This window comes from Peromyscus leucopus, chromosome 8b (genome assembly GCF_004664715.2).
Source record: "Peromyscus leucopus breed LL Stock chromosome 8b, UCI_PerLeu_2.1, whole genome shotgun sequence".
In the NCBI taxonomy this organism is placed as follows: Eukaryota; Metazoa; Chordata; class Mammalia; order Rodentia; family Cricetidae; genus Peromyscus; species Peromyscus leucopus.
This window is the reverse complement of record NC_051086.1, coordinates 69,988,681-70,016,068: the sequence shown is the minus strand read 5'-3', so window position 1 is coordinate 70,016,068 and position 27,388 is coordinate 69,988,681. Positions and strand designations below refer to the sequence as shown.

The 27,388-nt window shown below is 45.3% G+C and overlaps 2 protein-coding genes across 9 annotated transcripts in view; one reads left to right on the top strand and one right to left on the bottom strand.

The window, feature by feature from the left end:
- Positions 1 to 23,722, bottom strand: Tubd1 (tubulin delta 1). 3 transcript variants are annotated; one of them, XM_028878283.2, is made up of 9 exons: positions 22,034 to 22,561; positions 19,558 to 19,777; positions 19,117 to 19,264; positions 16,932 to 17,148; positions 14,518 to 14,749; positions 9,952 to 10,116; positions 2,743 to 2,883; positions 1,598 to 1,781; positions 1 to 261 (listed from the first exon to the last, which is right to left on the bottom strand). In XM_028878283.2, exons 1-9 carry the CDS (start codon positions 22,034 to 22,036, stop codon positions 159 to 161), a joined length of 1,413 nt encoding a protein of 470 aa, XP_028734116.1. In that variant the 5' UTR covers positions 22,037 to 22,561; the 3' UTR covers positions 1 to 158. The 3 variants fall into 3 exon arrangements, with proteins under 3 accessions (XP_028734116.1, XP_037056771.1, XP_028734117.1); XM_028878284.2 differs by lacking the exon at positions 22,034 to 22,561 and adding an exon at positions 23,467 to 23,722 and having other exon boundaries at positions 159 to 261; XM_037200876.1 differs by lacking the exon at positions 2,743 to 2,883 and having other exon boundaries at positions 22,034 to 22,562.
- Positions 23,723 to 23,864: 142 nt separating this feature from the next.
- Positions 23,865 to 27,388, top strand: part of Rps6kb1 (ribosomal protein S6 kinase B1) — a 43,461-nt gene continuing 39,937 nt past the window's right edge. For 2 of the 6 annotated variants that reach the window (XM_037201376.1, XM_037201377.1), the window contains exon 1: positions 23,867 to 24,123. In XM_037201376.1, coding sequence (XP_037057271.1) covers positions 23,983 to 24,123 — 141 coding nt within the window. In that variant the 5' untranslated portion in view covers positions 23,867 to 23,982. Of the gene's footprint in view, positions 24,124 to 24,665; positions 24,768 to 27,388 lie in introns of those variants that run through there. The other 4 variants (XM_037201375.1, XM_037201374.1, XM_028878285.2 and 1 more) reach the window with 4 other exon arrangements.

Genomic DNA, 27,388 nt, shown 5'->3' with positions numbered 1-27,388 from the left:
GGCCTTGAACTTTTGATGTAGCCAAAGATGGTCTTGAGCTCCTGATTCTCCTGCTTCGACTTCCAGAGTGCTGGGCTCACACGTGACCTCCGCTGAGCATGGTTCAATTCTGAAAATACTTTAGTCCAAGACTCCTGTGAGGTGCTTTCCTCTTAGGGTCAGAGACTACCGTAACTGGCAACCACTTGTTCTAACAATGTAAAACTGTCCAAGAAGTCTTCCTCCTCCATTCCAGATCTTGTGTACTGATGAATGTAGGCTCTGGTGAAAAGCAGAAACTGTCAAATCAATAGATCCAGGCAAACGAGAAACCTAAACAATAGACCTTTCCTGGCTTGTGAGCATTCAAAGCTCACAGCACCTCTTGGGGACCTTCCTTACGTGTGGGGCACTTGTTTACTCGGAATCAGTGAATGACACCAGCAAACTCCAGCCTGTTTTCACACTCCCTCTGCCTTACATCCAGAGGACGGGAAGGTGGTATGTTGGACTCTGTAGTCCTGACTCAGTACGCTGCAGGAGGCCACTGCCTCCAGATCAACTCTAAAAAGGAGCCCAGAAGGTCCACTTAGGGTCTGACATTAGAACTGAATCTAGGGCTCTGCCTTGGTGGTTTTCTCAGACCCTTCCCACCCAGATGCTCTGGGTCAGGACATACCCAGCTCCCAGAAGAACAGCAAGCCCGGTAAGAGATAAACTGACACCCTAGCAAGAGGAAGAAGAGCTTGGACCAAAGAGGACGTGGGATCCAGGTGAGGAGGAGATGGGCTGTGGAGCAACCTGGGAAGATGACTAGGCCTGGGGAATCCTAGCCCTGTTCAGTCATCTGGGGCACTGAATGTCGACAGCAAATAACTGTCTACGGGAAGAGGCTGAGAAGCCCCGAAGACTTCCCTCAATACATTACTGTTACTGAGGAGGACCAGAGTACCGTCCACTCCCTGGGACCTTTTCCTTGTCTCTTCCCAATAACCGGGGCAGGACACAGGCCCCCACACATGCTGGGCAAGTGCTCTTCTCCCGAGCAGCATCTCTGGTCCCAAGGATCTTTTTTTAAAAACTATCCTATTAGGAAATGTTTGAATCTTGCCTAGAAACTGCTCATTTGGTAAACAACAAGTCCTATATTATAACAGTAGTAGAGGAGCTGAGCTGGAGAGATGGCTCAGTGGTTAAGATCACTGGGTGTTCTTCCAGAAGACCCAGGTTCTATTCCCAGTGCCTACATGGAGACTCGCTCACAACCATCTGTAACTCTAGTCCCAGGGGGTCCAGCACCTTCATCTGGCCTCCCAGAGCTCTCGGCATGTCTATGGTACAGAGACATACATATAGGTAAGATACCCATACTCATAAAATAAAAACAATCATGCAGGACACTTAGTGAGCACTTGGCTAGCCAAGTGGTGTACTAGGTATTTTGCACGATGATCTCATTGGATGCTTGCTGCGTGGATGAGGGGTAGCCTTCCAGTCTTATGCCCAGGGCTTCACAGCCACATGGTGGCAGCCAGGCTCGCTCCACAGCGCACCTCACTCTTTACCTCGGCATTATCTGGCTGAGGAGGGGAGGTCTGGAGACCTGTCTTTTACTTACTTGGATGCAAACATATTCCACGCCTTGCCCACGATCCTGTCAAGCGGCTTTACTAGGAGCTGGCTGTTGCTGACCAGGGCTGCAGACTTCTCGTACTTGTCAAAGGCTCGCTGGGTTTTCCACAGGCTAAAAGCATGAACAGGCTCCAACCAGGAAGTGTAGAGAGCTGGGTCTTTAAACCCCTCTGGAATTGGAAACACCATACATGAGTCCCTTCTATCCATGTGTGAAGATGTTGTAACGAGGGCTGGCCAGATGGCCCCAGGAGTAAAAGTGACTGCTGCCAAGCCTGATGACCTGAGTTCAATTCCTGGGACCCCCATGGCGGAAGGAGAGAACTGACACTCTGGAAGTTGTCCTCTGACCTCCACATGTGTGCTGTGGCACATACATGCATGTTATGTCAAGCATACATGTACACAGGTACACACATACACACGTTTAAAAAAAAGAAAACAGCTAAATTCTGAAGAAGGATAAAAAGACAGGGGAAAAAATTAGGGGGAGAGAAGAAGGCAAGGAGCCCCTCACTCTAGACTCCAGTTCAAGTCTCTGGGCTGGAAGGATGGTCCAGTGCTTAAGAAGTTGAGAGCACTGGCTGCTGCTCTTCCAGAGGACCCAGGTTCAATTCCCAGCACCCACAGAGGCATTCACAACTGTAACTGTAACTGTAATTCCAGGGGATCTGACACCCTCTTCTGGCATCTTCCGGCACTTGCATATATGTGATACATAGAAATACATGCAAGCAAAACATACACATAAAATAAAATAATCATAGTACAATTTACAAGATTTGCTGGGAAGATTATCTGCAAAGAGCGATTTCAAATATGAATGCTGAACTAGCAATGAAGCATGCTCGAGGTCTGTGTGTCTGTGGCTGTCCTTGGGTGTTTCTCCAATGTGACCCTGCAACAGGGTCTGTGAGTTCGAGGCCAGTCTGGTCTACAGAGCGAGATCCAGGATCTCTGTGAGTTCAAGGTCAGCCTGGTCTACAAAAAAACGAGTTCTAGGACAGCTTCCAAAGCTACACAGAGAAACCCTGTGTCAAAAAACAAAACAAGCAAACAACAACAACAACAAAAAAACCACCCACATGATCCAAAATATACCCCTCAATTTTTACCTGAACTTATGCTTACCCACATCTGCACTTTGCACGTCTTTGCCACGGAGAATGACCAAGTTAGCAATAGAAGTGTTAAAATGAAGATCCTTTTGGACAGACATTTTGCCAAGAGGTGGAAGACCTGAGAAAGGAGGCCGCACCTGCCAGTCGATACCTAGCACAAAAGAAAAGCTAGAGAGTTTGTACACTGCTTTGAACAGCATGAGACAAATGTAGCTGCTTTAGGTTAGGTGTGGTAGCACATGCCTATGATCCCAGCACTTGGGAGGCAAGGCAGGAGAATCAAGTCAGAAGTTTAAGGCCCTTGGAGAACCCTCCCCACGCTGAGGTATGTATTTGATTGCCTGTTTGTTTTTGAGGCAGGGTCATACTCTGTAGCCTAGAACTCACAATGTAACCCAGGCTGGTCTGGAACTTCTGCTCAGTCTCCGAAGGGCCAAGGGTACCAGGTTACAGGCGTTAGCCACCATGTCCACTTTTTTTTTATTTATTTTATTTTATTTTACAATACCATTCATTTCTACATGTCAGCCACAGGTTCCCCTATTCTCCCCCTCCCACCCCTTACCCCCAGCCCACCCCCCATTCCCACCTCCGCCAGGGCAAATCCTCCCACTTTTTTTTTTAAATGGGGTCTTACTATATAACCCTAAGCCTCAAACTCACAATTCTCCTGCCTCAAAATGCTGAAGTTACAAGCATGCACAGTCATGTTAATCTTTGAAGCTAGGTATTCAATAACACTGTAAGCTCTCTCTGTCTCTCTGTCTGTGACTCTCTATTGTGTCTCTCTGCCCTTCCCCCTTCTCCCTGGGGTCTACTTATTAAGTGACCTGGCTGTCCTAGAACTAGATATGTAGACCAGGCTGGCCTCGAACTCACAGAGATCTGCCTGCCTCTGCCTCTCAAGTGCTGAGAGTAAAGGCGTGTGCTATCATATCTGGCAGTTTTAGTCTCTCTTGCTTCAGTCTTTCATTCCCTTGTTGGTCTGTTGCTGGGAGATGTGGAGGTAAACAGTAGCGGTGATAAAAACGGAGCCAATCTTCAGACAGTGCATTCTGATAACATGAACCAGATATAAACAGATCCTGCACCTTGGTTTGTGCCATAAATATGTTCACCCACATGCCCAGTCATATATTCAAAAACGGAAAACATTTAGGGCAGGCTATGTAGCTCAGTGGTAATGCACTAGCCTAGTATATGTAAACTCTAAATTCAATCCCTGTACTACAAATATATATATGTATATGTATATGTATGTACATATATATATATATATATATATATATATATATATATATATGCTTAAACTTATATAATGAACTGCAAAAAAAACAAAAAACAAAAACAAACCATTGACACCTACAGTGCCCTTTGGGAAAATGACTAAGCAAACTGCACTTAATTGACCTGAGAGCTTGGTGCAGGGTGTCTCACCCTCCGTGAAGAACACTGTGCTCCATGAGATCTTAGCAGGTATTGCTGGAACAGCAAGTACTGGGGCCAAAAGAGCCGGAAAACATCACTTCAAACTGTGCTCTGCGCTCTCCAAATGCTGGCACTGCCATCCGACACACATAAGCTGTTTCCAGCAGAAAGGGGAAATCTACCTGTCATTTTAAATATTTCTATAATACTTGCTACTAAATAACATCCAGTGATTTCTAGTTAAAGGACCACATATACACTGGTATACACACACACACACACACACACACACACACACACACACACACACACATTCTCTCTCCCACTCCCATTAAGACAACAAAGGATGTCTTAAGAAAAAAGGCAACAGATGTGAAGACAGCATCAGTATAACTTTGGTTACTGACTGAGCAACCAGAACAGTTGAAACTCTGCTCACCTGTTGTGGAAGTCCTGGGAACAAGACAGACATGTCTAACAGCAGAGGGAACAGGGATTTCTGCTTTGAAAAAGCTAAACCATCGAAGCCAGCTTCAGTGACTCTAGGCCCAGCCATGCAGGGGATCTTACGGGACACTGGGTCACTGTGTGGAAGCTCTACCTAACCCCAATTCTGAGAAGTCTGCTACCTGGACAGTGATTTGAACCCGAGGCTCTGTGGTGCCTGCTTCGTCAGTGTCCCACCACCAACCTACAGCCTGAGCGCTCATGAGTCATCCTGATGCTGCCTTTGTCCACCTGGAAGCCTTGATACTCCTCTCTGTTCCTCTCATAAGACCTCTCATCACCGCAGCAAACAGATAAGGGCAGGGAAGCTTCACTGTGATGTGCATCGTATGTAGTGTGTGTCAGTGTATGACAGGTGCACATCTGAGGGAAGGCCAGAGAGGGCAGCTGGTGTCCTCCTCCATCACTCTCAGCCTGTTCCCCCAGGCCGGAGCAAGACCCAGCAATTCTCTCGTCTCTGCTCCTCTCAGAGCTGGGTTAGAGGCATGAGTAGGAGGTCATTATGTGGGCACCAGGGTCTAAACTCTGGTCCTTATGATTGTACCAGCAAGCACTTTTAACCACTGAGAACAGCTCCAGCCTGGTTTTGTTTGTTTATTTTGTTTTGTTTTGAGACAGAGATCTGCCAAGCCCCCTTTTAAAGGTTTTTTTCCCCCTAATTATTCCTTTTCTTTAAATAAGAGCTCTATGAAGTATATAAAATGTTATCTGAATTTCTCAGTGTACTAAGCAGTTTACTAGCTTGTAGCGATGTTACTTGCCAGTGTTACTCCTTGCCAAGGAACCAATCATTCAAGTTTTGTCCCTAGGGTCATAGTTAAAAAAATAAAAGCCAGGTGGTGGCTCATGCCTTTGATCCCAGCACTCGGGAGGCAGAGGCAGGAGGATCTCTGTGAGTTCGAGGACAGTCTGGACTACAGAGCGAGATCCAGGACAGCCAAGGCTGTTACACAGAGAAACCCTGACACAAAAACAAACAAACAAATAAGCAAAACACATAAAAAAGAAACAATTCTACAAGGAAAAACAGTCCATGAAATAAAGTGTAGCCTGCAAACAGCACATAGATCAACCGTTGGTGAGATTTATACTAAAGGCTGATGTAAAGGTATGTTATACTATGTTATATATGTTATAATATAAGAGAAAGGGGGCTGGAGAGATGGCTCAGAGGTTAAGAGCACTGGCTGCTCTTCCAGAGGCCCTGAGTTCAATTCCCAGCAACCACATGGTGGCTCACAACCATCTGTAATGAGATCTGGCGCCCTCTTCTGTATACATAATAAATAAATAAATCTTTAAAAACAATAATATAAGAGAAAGAATGTGAGTGACAAGGGTGTGTGTGTGTGTGTGTGTGTGTGTGTGTGTGTGTGTGTGTGTGTGTGTGTTTGAGCACATGTAGGTGCAGGCACCCACTGAGGCCACAAGGGGGCACCAGATCTCTTGGAACTAGAGTTACAGGTTATCTGTCAGCCTCCTGATGTGGGTGCCAGCACCTGAACTCTGAGGAGATCTAAGAAGATTCAATCACCGGTTTTTGTTTGTTTGTTTGTTTGTTTGTTTGTTTTTTTAAAGATTTATTATGTATACAGTGTTCTGTCTGCACACCAGAAGAGGGCATCAGATCTCATGTTAGATGGTTGTGAGCCACCATGTGGTTGCTGAGAATTGAACTCAGGACCTCTGAAGGAGCAGTCACTGCTCTTAACCTCTGAGCCACCTCTCCAGCCCCAACAGTTTTTAATATTAGGAACAAAATGGATGAGCAGGGTGGCACTTTGGAGACAGGAAGATCACACTGTGAGTTCCAGGCCAGCTAGAGCTACATGGCAAGACACTGTTTCAAAAAGGTATGAAGAAAGCTGAGCACAATGGTGCACACCTATCACCTTGTAATCCTAACAGGGAGGTAAAAGCAGGAGGATTGAGAACTCATAGCAAGTTTGAGGCCATCCTGTAATACATGAGACCCTGTGTCAAAACAAAAACAAGATGGATCATTGGATAAAGCACTTGCTACCCAAGTGTGAGGATTGGAGTCCAGATTCCAGCACCCACATAAAAGCCAGGTAGGCATGGAGAGCTGCCTGCAATCCCAGCATTGGGGAGACAGAGACAAGGAATCCCTGGAGCAAGCTGGCTAGCTCTAGCGAATTATGAATTCTGGGCTCAGCACGAGACCCTGCTTCAATAAATACAATGGAGAATGATTGAGGAAGATACCTGATGTCAACCTGGTGAACCAGCCTCTACATGCATGGACACACATGTATGTGCACCCTCCCCTATATATGTGAACACACACACATACATGCTCACCACACATAACATATACATGCAGAAATCTTCAAAAAAATGAAAAGCAAACAAAACCAAATTAAAGCCTTTAAAAAGTGAGGAAAAGGGGAAAGGAATGGGTAATAGGTAAAGGTGGGAATAAAATTAAATCAGAGCCAAATATTTATTTCTAAATAAATAGGGCCATAAGTTTCAGAAGAAGCAACTGAACAGATTGAAAGCGGTTTTCTCTGAGTGAGGGGAAGCAGAGGGCGGGGCACTGCTGTGGTCTGCTTACAAATGTGTGCCAGGGAGCTCTTCTAACTGCTGACACACAGTGTGCCTGCAATACCACACCAGGACCAAATCTAGGACCTCTCACATGCAAAGGGTCTGCTGGAGGCTGCAGTGACTTAGTGACTGACCCAGGTTCCATCCCAGCATCCATATCTATCACCATATCCACAGCTGTCTGTAACTCTGGTCCTGGGAATCGAAGGCCCTCTCCTGGCCTCCACAGGTACCAAGTGTGTATATAGTACACAGATATACATACATACAGGCCAAACAATCATACATATAAAATAAATAAAAATTTTAAAAATTGTGGTGTGTGCTACCACTGGGCTATAATTGCACTCCTTAAGTGATTTAATTACTTGATTTTTTTTCTTTCTTCTTCTTTTTTTTTTTTTTTTTTTTTTTGGTTCTCCAGACAGGGTTTCTCTGTGCAGCCTTGGCTGGCCTGGAACTTACTCTGTAGACCAGGCTGGCCTCGAACTCACAGAGATCTGCCTGCCTCTGCCTCCCTAGTGTATTGAGAGCTGCTGGTAGCAAAAGACCATGGGAGTATACAGCAGGTGACAACTAGTGCTCAGAAGGTCAACCTATCAGAACCAAGGGTTCTGTTGGAGGAAAGCATCACGCAAGGCGTTATGGGATTACTGCCTTTTGAATGAACTGGCTGCTTCTTGTTGTAAACTTCTTGTGCAATAATAGCTATGATTCTCCCCATTTACCGTGCATCTCCATGTAATGTGTACATGTTATCTCACGATTACAACTCAATCTTATGGGCACACATAATTATAGTCTAAAAGATGGTTTCTTATTTAACTGTACAATTTTTATGAACAGAAACATACTAAAATATGCTTCAAAACTAGGTCTATTATTCCACGTGGACTGTAGATACTTAGAGGTCTTGTTCTCCATCCTTAGCCATGACAAGGCAAAATTGGCCAAAGTGTCCTCTTAGAACTTTCACAGAGCAGAATCGCAGGCCTTGTTAGATCAAAACACTTCAGAAGAATTACAGTGAACCAGAAGTGATAGTGCAGGTGTCCGGCCTTGGCATGTCTTAGTCCTTCAAGAGATCAACAGCACCTGTGCTGCCCTAAGCTTCCTCCACCAGCCCCTCCCCACTCTGATTCAAATAACAATTAACACTTTGTATTTATTTCTACACCAGTTTTTTCATGCAAGATTTTAGACTCAGTAGACTAATTATGTACAGGTCCTGAGATTCAGGTGACTAACAGAAAAAGGCTGTTAACTGACTAACCATGTCTGGATATTATTATTAATCTCATAAATAGAACACATATTCTTTGCCTATTCCTTAAATCTCTCATTGGTTTAATTTCTTCCCTTGTAACCCTTCTAGCTATCCCTTTAAGAGGTAGAACTTTTTACCACCTACAGCTGCTGTCAGTCACCAATTAAGCTGACCAAGTGTCTTTGCCAAGTGACTCTTATCAGAATGCCTGCCCCGGGAGTTTACTTTGTAGTTTTTTTTTTTTTTTTTTTTTTTTTTTTTTTTTGAGACAGGGTTTCTCTGTGTAGCTTTGCGCCTTTCCTGGAGCTCACTTGGTAGCCCAGGCTGGCCTCGAACTCACAGAGATCCGCCTGCCTCTGCCTCCCGAGTGCTGGGATTAAAGGCGTGCGCCACCAACGCCCGGCTACTTTGTAGTTTTTACTAATGAGTTGTTAATGAATGGATGTATAGACGCTTGGGGGGGGGGAACAAAAGGGGAAGGGTTGAGAGAACAAGGAGAGAAGAGCAGAAAAGGGACTGAGAGGAGCTAAGTAAGAGAACAGAAAACAAGTTGTGCAGATAGAATTGACTGAGAAGAATAAAGTGAGTGGACTAAAGAGCTCCGTGTGCTTAGATCCTTTTGATTTCCCTCAGATTAGTATCCCAGCTGCTTGTAGCATCTTCTCCAGGACTCGGGGAGAAATCTCAGGGCAGGCACCTGAGGGGAATTCGATACTAGTGTTGGAATTAAAGGTGTGGACCACCACCACCCGGCTGTTACTTGATTTTTTTTTTTTAATTTAACTAATTAATTTATGTGCGTGTGCGTGTGAGTGTGCGTGTGTGTGTGTGTTCATGCATGTAGGCGTGTGCTCATGCGTACCATAGTCCATGTGTGGAGGTCAGAGGATAACTTGGAGGAGTTGGGTCTCTCCTTCCACCACTCGGGGTCCAGGGATTAAACTCAGGTCATCAGCTTGGACACAAGCTCCTTTACCCATGGAGTCATCTCACTGCTACATGATTTTTTCTTTTGAGGCAGGGTCTAATATACCCTAGGCTGACCTGAAACTTGCTAGGGAGCTGAGAGAGGCCTTGAATTCCTGGTCTTCCTGCTCTTTGTGGGGCTGAGAACTGAACACGGGGCCTTACGTGTTAGGCAAGCACTCTTCCAATCGAGCTATAGCCTCAGCCCCTAACTACTTGATTTTTAGAGCTACATCCATATATTACTTTGATTAAAATAAAATAAAGATTTGCAGTAACATGACACTTGTCTTAAATGTCCTTTTGAAAACTGTAAAGCCATCAAGAAGCCCTCTGCAATGTCTCAGCGAGTTTCTGAAGGAGGCTCCTTGGGTAGAAGAAGGGGCCTTTATTTCAACCAGCCTGAGCCAGTTTACCCTCAGGGTTCCAGGACAGGCCCTTCCCAGTATGTGGGTTGTCTATTTTTAAAATCGCCCTTACCTTCTTCCATTTTCGCACTCGAAATAAGCATCTGTCTTAGATGCTTGAGGAGGCCAGCCCAGGTAAACGTGCTGTATGCCAGAGAGTTCTCAGACATCTGTGGAATGTTACGAACACCCAGCATTTTAAATTCGGGGTGGGGAACTAAATGCTCCATTAAGTCTCCTGTAAGGAAAAAACAAAATCAAAATCAAACAAAAAACAAAACGTAAACTAAATTTACTTCATCCAGAGTGGTGCCATTACTTCTACACAACCATGACTTGATGATGTTCTGAGTCAAATGTTTTCTCCATCTGCAGAATTGCTTAAACAATAAAAGTGAATTTTCAGAGACAGCATCTGATACAGACTACATTTTTGCTTTATTATTATTGACACACAGAGATTCACTGTGTAGCCCTGACTGACCTAGAACTCTCTTTGTAGACCAGGCTGGTCTTGAACTCACAGAAATCCATCTGCCTCTGCCTCTGGAATGCTGAGATTAAAGGCGTGTACTATCATGCCCAGATCTTTGCTTCATTTTAGAATGGCTGAAAAAGCTTACTTATGCCGGGCAGTGGTGGTGCACGCCTTTAGTCCCAGCACTCGGGAGGCAGAGCCGGGCTGATCTCTGTGAGTTCAAGGCAAGCCTGGGCTACCAAGTGAGTCCCAGGAAAGGCGCAAAGCTACACAGAGAAACCCTGTCTCGAAAAACCAAAAAAAAAAAAAAAAAAAAAAAAAAAAAAGCATACTTATAATGGATATGGTGGTTCACATTCGTAATCCCAGAATTTAGGAGGCAGAGGCAGGAGGATTGCCCACAAGTTCCAAGCCAGCCCAAGAGCTTATATTGAAAGACTCTGGCTCAAAAAAAAAAAAAAAAAAAAAAAAAAAAAGAAACAGACCAGGCATGGTTGTGTACACCTTTAATTCTAGCACTCAGGAGGGAGACAGATCTCTGTGAGTTCAAGACTAGCCTGGTCTACATAGTGAGTTCCAGGACAGCCAGAGCTACACAGAGAGACCCTGTCTCAAAGGAAAAAGATGAAAGGAAAGAAGTTGGGGGGAGGGAAGGAGGAAAGTGTTGGAATTTCTAGCTACTCCCCCATGACCTCACAAGTGCTGGCAAGACGCTTATAGTCATTGGGGGTGGGGCCTACATCCTACGTAATTCATGTGCTGCGTGGTCACATGATTTGCACGCAGAGTGATCACGCAATCTGTGCGCATGCCCGGCATAGCTATGTAGCCCATATGCACATGGGGGGGAGAATCGGTAAAAGCAGGTCACAGACCCTCCCCTCTCTCTCCTTGCATGGCTATTTCCACAGGCCTAAGTGCTACCCTCTGGTCTCCTCCCCTAATAAACTCTTACAGTAGTTTTTGTCGTGCTGTGGCTTTTCTCACACAGTAAACAGCCCCGCTTAATGAATAACACAGTACCGCATTAGAACGAACAGAAAGAGGGAAAGAAAGAAGGAAGGAAGGAAGGAAGGAAGGAAGGAAGGAAGGAAGGAAGGAAGGAAGGAAGGAAGGAAGGAACACCCGACAGCTTACCAAAAGAAATATGAGTAGAAATAAGAGTGACTAATTGACTAAACTAAGTATGAGTGCTAATACACTTTTCTTGTCATCCTATCTATATTCACTAAATGTTTCTTAGATAATGTTCCAGATCTCGTATTTATCTAGCTAAATGACAATCAAACGTGTTTTGGGATAGAAACATAGTTCCGTGGTAGAAGGCCACCAAACAGACCTTCATGACCTGAGGCAGGCCTGGTCCAGCTGCTTCAGAGACTAAGGCAACAGACCAGGAGGATCTTGTGAGTTCAGGAGTTCAAGACTAACCTAGGCAATGGAGCAAGACCCAAAATAAAGTAAATAGATAAATAGCCAGAAGAAGAGAGAACAGGTTGCAACAACCTGCAATTCACGCCTTTCAGGGTCACCTCCACACCCGCTGGCTTCCTGTGTCTCCTCTTCCGCAGTGTGGACAGACATGCGCAGTGCGCTATATTGGCACCTCGCTAGGCCCCTCTGCCAGCTCTCCGACTAACTCAGCCTAGCGATCCTTGGCCCTGACTGAGCCCCTAATCCACTGACTCCCTTCTCTGACAACCTGTCCTCCTCTTTCTGGCAAACTCCCATCTTGGGCCAACCCCACTCCCCACGTTTCCTGTCAGAGCCCTGAAGGACATGACACCACATGGCAGCCTGGAGTCTCTGAATTTTCTTTCTCTTCCTCTCGACCTCATCTTCCTGCTCTTCCTCCCGACTCCCTTCATTACTGCAAAGTAGCAAGGAAGCATTAGCCAAACAAAACGATAGTTCAGGCCGGAGAGTGCTCTGTAAAGAGCGGCAACAAACCCGCCTGAGTCCTCTGGGTTTCCTCCCTTCCCCCCCAGACAGGGTTTCTCTGTGTAACACTGGCTGTCCTGGATCTTGCTCTGTAGACCAGGCTGGCCTCAAACTCACACAGATCAGCCAGGCTCTGCTGGGATTAAAGGTGTGCGCCACCGCCGCCCAGGTGGGCTTCCAATACTTAGACATAATGCCAATTTACATTAGAAACCCACATCGATTTTTTTTTTCCCTGAGATTCACTTATTTGTTATGTATGGATGTTTTGCCTGCATGTATGTATGTGCACTATGTGCGTGCCTGGTGCCCCAGGCCTTAGGAGAAGGAGCCAGACCTCCATGACCTGGAGTTAGGGATGGTTGTGAATAGGTAGCAGGAACAGAGCCTGGGTCCTCTGCAAGAACAACTGTTATTATCCACTGCTGGTGGCTGGTGGCCGGGTCAGAGGAGCAGCAGGTGGCAATGGAAGGTCACCCCCTGATGGGGTGAATCTTGTGACTCTCAGGTAGGCAAGGCCCTCCCCACACCCCCGAGACCCCATAATGTCTTTTGCTTCTGCTGTGCCTTCACATGTTTGCTGCTGCTATCGCCTGCCAACAAGAGTTGGCTATGAAAAAATACTTTGTTTGCTCGAGTTCTGTTAATAGGTAACAAGTTGCTCAGATGTAAATGTATATGGGCTATTGGGGTGACTTTGTTTTTAATCGTGTAAGGGAGAAAAAAAAACCATGTTTTTACCTGTACTCTGTAAGAATTTAGCAGAATCACTGTGTGGGGTAGATATTAGAATGAAGAGCTGTTTTTAGAAGTACTTTGACTTGAAGAATCCTTGTGGAAGACAGAGATGTTTTGCTGAAGGGGCTTTGCAGCCATCCAGTGACTTTGGTCACAAGACGCCTCAGGCACCCCTGAGGCTCTTTTTTTCTTTTTTCTTTTTCTTTTAGATTTATTTATTTATTATGTATACAGTGTTCTGTTTGCATGTATCCCTACAGGCCAGAAGAGGGAGCCAGATCTCATTACAGATGGTTGTAAACCACCATATGGGTGCTGGGAATTGAACTCAGGACCTCTGGAAGGACAGCCAGTGTTCTTAACCTCTGAGCCATCTCTCCAGCCCCACCCCTGAGGCTCTTGTATTATTGCATATTGTACACAGTACATAGTAAAGGACTAGAGTCAAGGATGCACATGATGCTCTCCTTCAGTAAGCCTTGTAAATTAAGATTAGGGACCCTAGTATGAGGAAATACTTTGTGTAACAACCAATAAATATGCCTTTGTGCAGCTGTTCAGGGTTCAGTCCATTAGAAGAGGCTGGACCTTCCTGCTGCCAGGTAGGCCTTATAATCTGATCTTGGGAGTGCCTCCTTTCTTCAACCAACAACGGAAGAACACAGAAAGAACATGAAAGAATAGCGAATAAAGAGGGAAATCATCCAAAGCTACTGTGAATGTCTTTTTTCCTAACCCCCCTCAGACAGAAAACTCTAGTACACACCAGCTCTGGGGATTTGCCTTTGGGGCCTGTGCTGCTGGAGGCTGACCCCCCAGGCAGCGGCAAACCACTAAGCCGTCTCTCCAGCCCAACCCCATTGTTTCTGTGAACCCCAGATCTATATACCTTTTATCGGTGGGGTGTAGCTCAGTGGTGTAACACTTCCTTCGTGTGTGTAATACCTTAGCCTCTCTCCCCAGCTGTGCAAAACACACTCATTTCCACCCAATGAGCACTTCATCGAGTGCTCACTATCAGCCTTACACAGTTTTAGGTCCTGGGAGGACAGTACCTCCACAAACGGTGTAGTCAGGGAGGAGCATCTAGCTCAGTGGTTCTCAACCTTCCCAATGCTTCAACCCTTTAACACAGTCCCTCATGTTGTATTTGTGTTGCTACATCATAACTGTATTTCGCTACTGTTACGAATGGTAATATAAGTATCTGTGTTTTCTGATGGTCTTAGGTGTCATTCAGCCTCCAAAGGGGTCTTTGGCCCACAGGTTGAGAACCACTGATCTAGATACTCACGTTGTTTGCTTTTGAGAAATTTAGTAGCTTCTTGAGCTTTTCAGTAAGACAGTTCGGAGATGAAGGCGGGTCTGAAGGCAGACTTTGGGGTATATCTTGGCAGTATTTCCAGGTAAAGGGGAGGAGACAGTGGAAATCATGTTGGGCTTTCAGAACATATGGCTTTTCTACACAGAGGGGTTGATTACCTAGTGGATTCCTGCGGTAGTGAAGCGAGCCATCCTCAGAGTACGTAGGCTGGAACACACTCCCCAGCTGATGGGCAAGAACTTGGTTTAAATCTCTGAAGGAGATCTGCTTGATGTTCATCCGTTTGGCACAGATCTTGTGGACGGCATCATTTTCGTGAATGAGGAGGGCATCTGAAGACCGGTACAAGTGAGAGAGAGTCAAGATGGAGTTGTAGTTCTGCACGATAACCTGGAGAGAAAACCGTCAGAGTCAGGAAAGGAGTGAGTGAGTGATGAAGAAGTGCAGATTCCAGCTGGGAGTAGTGGCACAGGCCTTTCAGCCCAGCGCTTGTTTGGGAGGCAGAGGCAGGTGGATCTCCGTGAGTTTGAGGCCAGCCTGGTTGGTCTACAGAGCAAGTTCCAGGCCAGCCAGGGCCGCACAGTCTCAAAACAAAGACGAAAACAAAAACAAAAAGTCATTGCTACCACACTTCTTTCCTGAATCATTTTCTACATTTGGTCTTTCTATTAGGAAATTGGTATGCATAACACTTTCTTCTCGACAGGCAGTGCTGGTGCACACCTTTAATCCAGCACTCCAGGGGTAGATGCAGGTGGATCTTTGTGAGTTTGAGGCCAGCCTGGACTACAGAGCGAGTTCCTAGACAGCCAGAGATATACAGAGAAAACCTGTCTTGAAAAACAAAAAACAAACAAACAAAAAATTCTTCTCAATAGAAAGAAGTTAAGATGGTTTGAAGGCTAGCCACAATACCATGGACCCCCAACATGAGGTTAAGGGTCCCCTTTGCAGCACCAGAAGAGCCAGTCCAGAGACAGGTTCCTGAGAGATGGGCAGTCGTCTTTGAAATTCCTTGTTGATATTCTTACTAGTGCCTGGTATTGGGGATAGACTCCAGGGCTATAAACAAGCTAAGCACATGCTCTAACGAGTTACATTCCTGGCCATCATCTTTGGAAATTCTTCTTCTTCTTCTTCTTCTTCTTCTTCTTCTTCTTCTTCTTCTTCTTCTTCTTCTTCTTCTTCTTCTTCTTCTTCTTCTTCTTCTCCTTCTCCTTCTCCTTCTCCTTCTCCTCCTTCTCCTTCTCCTTCTCCTTCTCCTTCTCCTTTTCTCCTTCTCCTTCTCCTCCTTCTCCTCCTTCTCCTTCTCCTTCTCCTCCTCCTCCTCCTCCTCCTTCTTCTAAATTTTTATTTATTTATATTTTATGTATGAGTGCTCTGCATGTATTACCTGCATGCCAGAAGAGGGCATCATATCCTATTATAGATGGTTGTGAGCCATCATGTAGTTGCTGGGAATTGAACTCAGGACCTCTGGAAGTGCTCTTAACTGCTAAGCCATGTCTCTAGTGCCCCCTTTTTTTCCCTTTGAGACAGGGACTCTATTATGTAGCTCTGGCTGTCCTGGCATGTCTGGAATGTCTCTATATGTCCTACATAGAGGGATATGTAGGCCAGGCTAGCCTTGATCTCACAGAAATCCACCTGTCTCTGCCTCCTGAGAACTGGGATTAAAGGCATGGGCCACCATGACTGGCTTAATTAAAAAAAAAAAAAAAAAAAAAAAAAAAAAAAAGACCCCTCAGCTATACATGGTGGCACATGCCTGTAGCTGGATTGGGTGGATGGGTCTCGAGTTGGAGGTAAGTCTGGACTGCATAGTAAAACTGTCTCAAAAAAACCTAAGACCAAATGAAACAGAAAGACTTAAAAACAAAGAATACATTTGGAAAAATGCAACCAAAATTAAATGAATTGTTCACATAAATATCACAATCAATCCTGAACTCAACGTTCCCAAAAAAGTGCGATCCATTATTTATTCATGTTCACTTTAAGAACAAAGAATATAGGGACTGGAGAGATGGCCCAGTGGATTCTCTTCCAGAGGACCAGGTTTGATTCCCAGTACCCACATGGCAGCTCACAGCTGCCTAACTCCAGTCCCAGGGGATCTGACACCACATGGTGCATGGACATACATTCAGGCAAACATTCATATACATAAAATAAAAATAAATAAAACTTTAAAGAGAAAGAAAATATACTCTGATCTAAATATTCACTATTGAGCATTTACCAAAGAGAAATGGCATATGACCATATCAGACTCCTACTTGTGCCTAAATCAATTTAAAAAAAAAAAAACAAAGAATATACAACATAAAACTTTCGATTAAGGGCTGGAGAGATGGCTCAGTGGTTAAGAGCATTGGCTGGCCTTCCAAAGGATCTGGGTTTGGTTCCCAGTGCCTACATGACAGCTTACAACCTTACGACTCCAGGACCAGAAATCTTATGCCCTCTTCCAGCCTCCTTGAGCACTAGGCATGCATGTGTGCGCATACATACAAACAAGCAAAAACACTCATCAAAATAAATACCTAACTTTTAATTAACATGTTCATACCTCGCCAGTTCCATAAGGCCATATAATCTGATTCATTTTCAAGGCACTGGAGTACTGGTCTTGTAACTTCTGTGTAAGGAAGGCTCCCAGCCCCGATCCTGTTCCCCCAGCCATACTCATGATGATGAAAAATCCACTCAGAGAGTCACATTTCTCCACCTCCTTTTGGATTAGGTTCATCATAGGCTCTTCATGCTTCGGGCCATGCACAGAGTACCTATGCCATGGCAGAAGAAACAAGCATTGGTACCGTCATTTAACCAGAGGGAGGTGCTACGCTAGAAGGTGAAGACTGAGGAGACAGAGGTCCTTTCAAAGATGTGGGAGGCGGTCTCATGTAAGTATGGTGCCCCGACTGACAACATTTATTAGAGACAGGTTAAATATATTTAACAGGTGAATAGGATGGCTAGAAGAATAAATTTACAGGATCTAGGAAATATATATGTTTTTCAAGACAGGGTTTCTCTGTGTAGCAGCCCTGGTTGTCCTGGAACTCGCTCTGTAGAGCAGACTGGCCTTGAAAACACAGAGATCCACCTGCCTCTGCCTCCCGAGTGCTGTAATTAAAGGTGTGCACCACTGCTCCTTGGTTAAAAGTTCTTTTTTAAATGAGAACAATGAGATTATTTACTCATTATCATCATATGTATGGTGTGTGTGTGTGTGTGTGTGTGTGAATGTGGGCCATGATGCGCATGTGTGGAGGCCAGAGACAACTCTACGGAATCTGTTCTGTCCTTCTACCATGACTGAACTCCGGTCCTCAGGCTTGGCAGGAATTGCCTTTCCCTACTGAGACATCTCTCAGGCCTCATACATTGTGGGAGAGCAGCCCAGGAGCTCAGGATCCTGCTTCAGCCTCCCAAGTGCTGGGATTACCTGGTCCTCTGCAAAGTCTCCAGCACAGCCGAACTCGGGGACTGCTGCCTTGTAACAGTCCTTAGAGCTGGATGCCTGCGAGGTGAGGCTGCTGTACTGATAGTTTGCTGAGGGGTAAGGGAGAGAGAGGAAACCTGGATGCTGGAGATCCTGGTTCCATCACGGCCTTTACCTGAGCACAGGCACAGGGAGAAGATCAAATTCTGAATTTTATTTATTTACTGGTGGTAACGGAAGTTGGTCCTATGCCTCAAAGATGCTGAGCGAGGGCTCTACTGCTGAGCTATATCCTTGGCCCCTTTGTTTATATACTTTTAACTTTGAGACAGGAGTTTGCTAAATTGCTCAGGCTGACCGTGAACTTGCTCTATAGCTCAGGCACACATTGAACTTGAGCTCCTCTTGCCTTGGCTTCCTGAGTAGCTGGGATTATAGGCTTGCATCACCATGCCTGACACATTCTAAATTGTAATTTCTTATTACATATATTTACGGGAGGGCATACACATGTCATGGCACATATGTGGATGTCAGACAGAGTCGGGTCTCTCCTTACACCATGTGGGTTCTGGGAACTGAACTGAGTTCATCGTGTTTGGTAGGGGTGCCTTTACCCTGAGCCATCTCCCTGGCCCAAATTCTTAATTTTATTTTAGTTTTGCTTTGAGACAAGATTTGACTAGGTAGCCTTGAATGGCCTGTGTGGTGGTTTGAATAAGAATGGCTCATAGGCTCATAGATTTGAGTGGTTAGTTACCAGGGAGTGGCACTACTTGAGAAGGATTAGGAGGTGTGACCTTGTTGGAGGAAGTGTGGCCTTGCTGGAGGAAGTGTGTCTTCAGTTGGGCTCTGAGGTCTCAAAAGTCCAAGCAAGATCCTGTGTCTCTATTTTCTTGCTACTTATGGATCCAGATGTAGAACTCTCAGCTACCTCTCCAGCACCATGTCTGCCTGCATGCCGCCATGCTCCCCACCATGATGATAGTGGACTAAACTTCTGAAACTGTAAGCAAGTCCACTTAAATGCTTTCTTTCGTAAGAGTTGCTTTGGTCATAAAGCTAAGTAAGACAGTCTGGAACTCACTATGTAGGCCAGGCTTTGAATTCACCGAGTTCTGCCTGCCTCTACCTCCTCAGTGCTGGAATGAAAGGTGTGCACCACTGCACCAGACTCCAAATTGCAAATTTTAATACAACACTTTCAAGATTTTGAGCTTGTTGTATCAACTATGCACCTATAATGGCTTGAGTACTTAACTGCACAGCTGTAATGTCACTGAAAGTCATGAGGACCTGTTCTTACCCATATGCCCAGTTGTTCCCAGATCCTTGTCTCTGACAAAAGCATGCATGCTGACCGTATTTCCATCGGCCAGCCTGGGCAGCTCTGGATAGGGTTTGATTGATAGCTTTAGGTTCCATGTCAACAAGCACGGCCCGGGCAACTGGAACTAGAGTAGGAAAAAGGAAAAAATAGTGTATGTTTTATGTCAGTACCACAAAGCACCAATTTCTAAGTCCCTAAACCATATTGCCAGCCCCAGAGTCAGTTCTTTGTGTCTACATTTTAATTTAGGGGTTGGAGGCAGGGTACGTGCATAGCCTGCTGAGGTCTTGGGTTCAAACCCCAGCATGGGGTGGGGAAAGAAAAGCAAAGGACCCCTCTAGTAAGATGGAAGGGATGGGCTTAGATACTTCAAAGATGTTCACGTAGAGTAAGGAGAGGGCTGTTGACCACACCTACCTCCATTTTCTTCGTCTCTGAAAAATCTTTCACTGCAAGATGCTTGATAGGCCTCATTTTCTCTCTTAGAGCAGAGTCCCTGGGAACAGTGTGAGTCTCTAAATAAAGTATCAAACACTTCAAAACCAATCTGGTTGCCACACTGCCCAAGCTGCACAGTTACTATTGACATGACAAGCCACCAACTAGGCCTCTTCTGAAACACAAGAGAGTGGGTAAGCTGCAAAAAAAAAAAAAAAAAAAAAAAAAAAAAAAAAAAAAGACACAGACATGAGAAACCACCACATTACTAACAAGAGCAAACAATATGCCATGTGTTCATGATACAGATATAAGGGGCTGGAGAGATGGCCCAGTGGTTAAAGTACTTGCTCCTCTTGCAGAAGTTCCAAGTTTGGGTCTCAGCACCTACACTAGTGCCTGTAACTCCAGCTCTAGGGGATCCAACACCCTCTTCTGGCCTTCCAGGGAATTGCATGCACATGGTGCACATACAGGTATGGAGGTATTCACATACAACATCAAAATAAATTTTTTAGAAAATGAAGAACTTATGTACACAGGGGCTGGAGGGATGGCTCAGAGGTTAAGAGCACTGGCTGCTCTTCTAGAGGACCTGAGTTCAATTCCCAGCACCTACATGGTGGCTCACATCTATAATGAGATCTGGTGCTCTCTTCTGGCTTACAGGCATTCATGTAGGCAGAACACTGTATATGTAATAAATAAATAAATCTTTAATATATATATATATGTACACTAACAAAAAGTAATTTTTTGTCTGTGCATGGAGGCACACATCTTTAATTCTAGCACTCAGGAGGCAGAGGCATGTGGAGCTCTGTGAGTTCCAGGCCAGCTCATAAGACTGTCTAAAGTGTGTGTGTGTGTGTGTGTGTGTGTGTGTGTGTGTGTTTGAGACAGGGTCCCAGGCTGGCCTGGCTTTGAACTCACAGAGATCAGCTTGTTTCTGTCTCTGGCATGCTGGGATGAAGGGTGTGCAGCACCATGCTTGGCAATCTATCATACTTGACTCTGCCATCAAAAAGCATGTCGGGGAGCTGCAGGAAGCATCATTGAGTTAAGAATGGATTTTAATGGATTTAAGCAAGGGTGTTGATGGAAAGAGAGGCATTTAAGAAAAGGATGTTGCATCCCCAGGGTGAGGTGTGGACTTCTCAAGAATCACATTTAAGTGTCTTAGCAACAGTTACATATATTAATGGGATTTTGTTGTCTTTTTACTTATGTTTATGGTTTTTTTTTTTTTTTTTTTTTGAGACAGGGCTTCACTATGCGGCTCTGGCTGTCCTGGAACTCACTCACTATGTAGACCAGGCCAGCCTCAAACTCACAGAGATTCTCCTGTCTCTGCTTCCTGAGTGCTGGGAATTTATTCTTAGGTACATATTTTGGCTATGTGTATATCTGTCCACTACATGCGTACAGTGCCTTCTGGGGCCAGAAGTGGGTATCCTATCCTCTGGGACTGTAGTTACAATTGCCTTGTAGAGGCTGGGAACTGAACCTGGGTCCTCTGCAAGAACAGCAAATTCTCTCAACTACCAAGGCATCTTTTCAGCCTGATTTTATTGTTTTCTGACAATACATTGTTCAAAGACTTTCTAGGAGAATGATTTTTCTTTTCCTCTCTTTTTTGGTGAAATTACAAAGTAGTTCCTAGTGTCACCAGTGAGAACACAGGCCGATAAGGTAAAAACCATATGGCACAAAGGTTAAAGGAAGACTACACTTGAAAGTCACAGACTCTTAGGCCTTAAGCATGGCTCATTACTATTTTAACATTCTTTTTTTGTTTGTTTGTTTTTGTTTTTCAAGACAAGGTTTCTTTGTGAAAAACTCACTCTGTAGACCAGGCTGGCCTCACACTCACAGAGATCCACCTACCTCTGCCTCCCAAATGCTCCCAAAAAAGCCACCCGGCTTATTTTAACACTCTTATTTGAAATAGCTCTATATAAAAGGAATATTGTCTCCACATAAGCAACGTTCACAGAGACTTTTGTTAAGAGTGTGCATGTGTGTGGCCCTTGCTTTCTGCCGGGTTTGAGGCTGGGTCTCTCTTGTTGTCTGCATCTGTGTGTATCAGGCTGGCTGGCCTGTGAGTCCAGGGATTCTCTGTCTCCACTCCCCTTCTGTCCATAGGAGTGCCGGGATTACAGATGTGTGCTACTGCATCTGTTTAGAATGGGTTCTGGAGATTCGAACTCAGATCCTCACACTTGCACAGCAAGTGCATTACTCCTGGAGCCATTTCCCCAGTTGCCTGTGCATCCCGTTCCTGACCTTCCCATGTTCCTAAATTTTTCCTGTCTTTCTACCCTGCCTGCATCCAAGAATCTAGTCATCTAAAGACATTCTCTTACTCTATAGAATTGGGGGGGGGGGATTGCTGTACTCAAATTCATTCTCACACACACAGTTCAATAGTTTCCAAAATATGATTTGTACTCACCATTTTCCCCAAGTATGTTTTCAAAAGAAATCAAAACAAACCAAAACAAAAATGTTCATTGAGGGAGCTGTGTAATCAAGAGAACCCGAGTTCAGATGCCAGCACCCACCGAGCAAGCCTGGTGCGGGCCTGTAGTTTCAGGTCTGAGTCGGTGCAGACAGAAGGATCACTGGGGATGGCTTCCAGCTTGGCTGAGAAAACACTGCCCCAGGTTCAGAGAGAGGGAGGGAGGGAGGGAGGGAGGGGGAGAGGAAGAGAGAGGGAGAGACCCTGCCTCAAAGGAATATATGAAGAGTGATAAAGGAAATAAAGTGATAACCAATCGGATGCCCTCCTCTCCTCTGCATTTGCATAAATGCTCACATCCACACACACAGGTGCATATACACTCTTACACAAATAAATTAGTTAATATAATGCTGACTGAAGGAATTCTTTGTATTCACTTCACACCACATGGATACCAGAAGTTAGCTTAATAACCAAACATCCATCTAACGTTAATTTTTCTGTCTTCCAAGAAAATGACTTATTTTTTGCCGGGTGGTGGTGGCGGCGGCGGCGGCGGCGGCGGCGGCGGCCGCCTTTAATCCCAGCACTTGGGAGGCAGAGGCAGGCGGATCTCTGTGAGTTCGAGGCCAGCCTGGACTACCAAGTGAGTTCCAGGAAAAGGCGCAAAGCTACACAGAGAAACCCTGTCTCGAAAAAACAAAAAACAAAAAAACAAACAACAACAAAAAAAAAGACTTATTTTTTCTTTTTCCACCAAGCAGCTTCTGGCCTGGTAAGTACAATTAAGATCAATAAGGAATGTTTTATGTTTAGTTCCAGTATTAAAACGAAGTTGGAGCCGGGCATACTGGCTCATGCCTTTGATCCCAGCACTTGGGAAGCAGAGGCAGGCAGCCCTCTATGAGTTCAAGACCAGCCTGGTCTACATAGTGAGACCTGCTCTCAGAAAGAAAAGAAAGAAAAAAAAAATTGGAGCTTAGAGAAAGGCCAGATAAAATATTAAAGTAAGTCTTTATTATTTTTATACAACAAAAGAGGGTTCTTTGTTTTGAGACGAGGTCTCCCTATGTAGCCCAGTCAGGCCTGGACTGGCTAACTAGTCTGAGCTGTCTTCAAACACGTCATCTTTCTACCCCATACTCCCCGAGAGCAGGGATCATAGGCGTGTGCCACTATGTCCGGTAAATAGTATTTTTGATAAACGCTTCACATCAAGTCTATGTAGCCCTGAAAATGAGCCGAGGCTATCGAACCGGACTAAGCCGGCATTGTAGGTAATACTATTCTCATTTTACAGATACGGAAGTTGAGTTACCGAAGGGTTATGAACCTTTCCAAAGCCACTGAATTAGCAAACAGCAAGGCCAAGACGCTCTCTTTGCCTTTCTGCCCTACGAGCTCCCCATTAGCCCCACACTCACTGACAGTTCTCCGACTCGCAGTTTCAGTTCGGTTCAAACTTCAGAAGACCAACCCTCTCACTATGCGCATGCTCACTTTCCATACTCTCAAAAAACTACCGAGAACGAATGAATGCGCATGCTCCTTATAAGAAGAGTTCTGCTAAGATTTTTTTTCCCCTTTCCTTTCCCCCTCTTCTATTTAGAAAGGTTAATCACGCATGTTCAATTTTAATTTATCAACTTCAGATATGGTACGCATGCTCGGTATCCAGCAAAACGCCTTAGACAGTAGCGCGCATGCTCTACTTTCCTGGCTTGGCTTCGGTTGGTGTTCTGCGCATGTTCCTGCCAGTACCTGGCGCCAGGAGATAGTGCTACGCATGTCCGCTGCCCACTGTTGGCTTCACGGAACCTTGTACGCATGCTCCGGGGCTGAACTTGAGGAGCCAGTCTGGGGCCTAGGCGCAGACGCATTGAGTTTAAGCAGCCGGTGATGGCGGCAGCAGCAGTGGAGTCTGCGGCGGGTCCGGGCCCATGAGGCGACGACGGAGGCGGGACGGCTTTTACCCAGCGCCTGACTTCCGAGACAGGGAAGCTGAGGACATGGCAGGAGTGTTTGACATAGACCTGGACCAGCCAGAGGACGCAGGCTCTGAGGATGAGCTGGAGGAGGGGGTGAGGCCCGGGGTCCCGGGAGATGGGGGGGGGGGCGAGGTGACAGGGCCGGGGTGGCGGCGTGGGCCCTGGAAGCCTGGTGTGTCCTAGGGCGCGGAGACCCGGGGGGCCGCGAGCGGTCTCCGGGAGGAGCTGAGGCGCCGCGCGGCCGAGCGAGCCAGCGAGGGAGCGGGCGGGGCGGACCTGGCCCTAGGTGTGAGGCCTCTGCGGGGCCCCCGCGCAGGTGCAGGGCTCGCCCCGAGCCCGAGAGCAGCGCAGCCCCCAGCGATGGGTTTCTGGAACGCCGAGCAGAAAAGGCGCGCGCGCGCGGTCGGCTTCTGGAGCCGTGGGTCCTGGATGTGGCCGGGATGGTGTGAGCGTGTGCAGGGGTGGGGGTGGGGTGGGGGGCTGATCTTGCCGGGTGTCCCCTAAGTGCAGGTGTGAGGTGCGGAAGGGTTTCCCTTTGGAGTGTAAGATTGCAAGCCTTGAAATCTTCGGACTCCCCACAACCACCTCTCTTCTCGGCCTGTCGCTTCTCTCCTAGGAAGCGCTCAGCTGTTAGAAGTGACAGCTGAAAACTTCTGTCGGGAGTAGCGCTGCCGCTGCTGTTACAGCCACCAGGAGTTTTATTTCGGGAGCAAGGGGGCTCTGCTGCATCTTCCAGGGTTTGTTTGTTTGCCTTTTATTTTTAACCCCCCTTCCGTGTGACATTTTAAAGGAGAGAAAAAAAAAAACCATTCACAATGACACACGGCATTTGTAAGTTAATTTCCCTCAAGTTGAAGATGTCTATATTTTTTTTCCGGAATAGTTTATGTAATTGTAGGGTGGAGGAAAAAAAAAACAGCGTTGACAGCTGTGATTTGTCTCGCCAAAAATAAATTGCCTGAACAGAGACTTGTGAATAGTGGTGTGAGGGCTTTCCTTGCTGAAGTTTAAATTTAGAATCGCTTTTCCTAATGCACATCTTGGTTTTACCTTTGCTGCCCTAGTAGTTTGTTATTTGTGGAATATCATCTTTTCTAACATAATAGTTATTGAAACATACACATATTATTACACCGAAGGTTAAAAAAAAATGAGATGTCAAACTAAACCGATTCAGGACAAATATCCTTAGTAATAACCTCATGGTGATTAAATGCGGCCATTTGTGTAAGAATGGATTTATGGCTGATGTTAGATATTTGCTGTATTTATATGGGGCTCCTCTTCTCACCCTCAGTTTTCCTTCTTTAGTAAATAAAGTGTACCCTTCTGGCAAAAGAGAAAGGTCTTTTTAGGTCTCTGAACAGTTTATGAAATTAAGTGGGCCAACAAAGTATCAATCAAAAGACTCAGAATTACACTGTTCCAAATGTGGGTTTTGAGACACATACACACTTCTTAAATGTGGGGTTCCACTTAGCCTTTTAATCAAACGTGATGAATACTAAATTTGAAACAAATACCTAATTACTTTAGTTATAAATGTGATACACTGTTGAGCTCTGTTGGTCCCATATGGCTGTGGCTCTGGAGTGGGGCCAGAGAGGAGGCTGTGGAGGAGGCTGGCTTTCTGTGAGGGCTGTCGGTAGTCACTGGTGGACTTTTCGGTCTGTGCGCTCCTATGGCTCTTTGGAGAGTCCAGTGTTGTGATTCTTGGGATGAACTGGGGCCTTGTTTCTTTTTCTTTTCATTTTCTTAATGTACTTCAGGAATAGTAGAAGTTCCAGGTTTGGCCTACTCTTGGGACAGGAAAAGTGGATAAGAAAATGAAATGTGACCACTAACTTAGGCAAAGGGAATTGGGAGGACGAGCAGAAGTAATTAAGGAGGATTTTGAAGAGGAGTGCTTTTAAGTTGAAATGTTTCTCTTGAGTGCATTCTTTAAAAAAACAAAACCAAAAATACAATGTGTCACTGGGTAGCCAGGTGGCCTCAAACTCAAAATTCTCCTGCTTCAGGCTCCTGAGTGCCAAGAATACAGGCGGGGCCTGCATCACCAGGCCTTGATTGTGTTACTAAGATATGTCTTAACATCTCAAGGTGGATAAAGGGAAAGAGATGGGATGGAGTTGGGTACGCTACCTAAAGAGAGTCAGTCTAGATTACTTTGGGAAAAAAAAAGTAGAAAAAGTATGGTAACAGTTTAGATTCTTAAGAAAATCTTATGTTTCCTATGGTGAATATACAACTTTTACTTTGTTATGTAAACCTTTCTTTAACATAGGTGGCACGTCAGAGCAGCCCCACTGCTTTCTTTTATAATAAGGAAACTGAGGCATAGGCCAGAGAAGTGATTGCCCACAGTTAGTGTCTTCTGACTCAATTCAGCAGATTATATTGTATAGATTTAAGTGTCTTGGACAAGACGGCTGGTCCAGTGGGAAAAGACACTTGCCACCAGAAGTTTTGAGCCTGAAGACTTGAGTTTGATAGATTTGATTGACATGGACCTACTGTGTAGCTGTACTGGCCTTCAACTTGTGGTTCTCCTTGATCCTCCTGCCCTTCTCCCCTGTGTGCTGGGGTTGTAGGTTTGCACTCCCAAATCTGGCTTGCACACAGACTCTTTCTTTCACCTTTATTTATTTTGATGAGGAAGGTGTGCAATAGCACGTGTGTGGGTCAGAGGACAACTTGGGAGAGTCATTTCCCTCTTTCCATCATGTAGGGAACCTGAGGCTCAAACTCAGGTCCCTAGACTTGGCAGCAAGGGCCTTTACTGGCTGAGCCATTTCATTGGCTCCTGCATAGATTCTTTTTTAAATCATTACTACGTTCCTGTGTGTGTGTGTGTGCATGCACATTGTGGGGAAGATGACAGCTCGTGGGAGTTGGTTCAGAGGAGTGAGCCAGGCCATCAGGCTTGGTGACAAGCTCCGTCACCCACAGGACCATCTCACAGTCCTGCATTCTTGATTGCATTTGTTAGCGCAGTCACAGTGTGCTATTTGTAAGTCAAGTTGAACTCAGTAAAAGAAAAATAGGGACTATAGATCTCTTTGGCCATACTCATGAACTATGGCATCTAGAGTAAACTGATACTGTTTTCTTCCTTGTAAAGTGAGGGTTAAATGAAATAAAATATAAAGTATTCTCAAGATACTCTGACTTATTGGGCAGTTTGCCATCTCGTGGATTGTAGCTTGTTATCACTAGTCATTGCTGAGTTCTGAGTGATTCGAGTTTACCTTCAGCTGTTCAGAGCTGGATGTTTTTAGAACTATAGTATTTTTTAAAGAATTGATCACACGGATAACAACTTTGTAGGTATTTTGTACTGGGTGAATCTATATTAGTA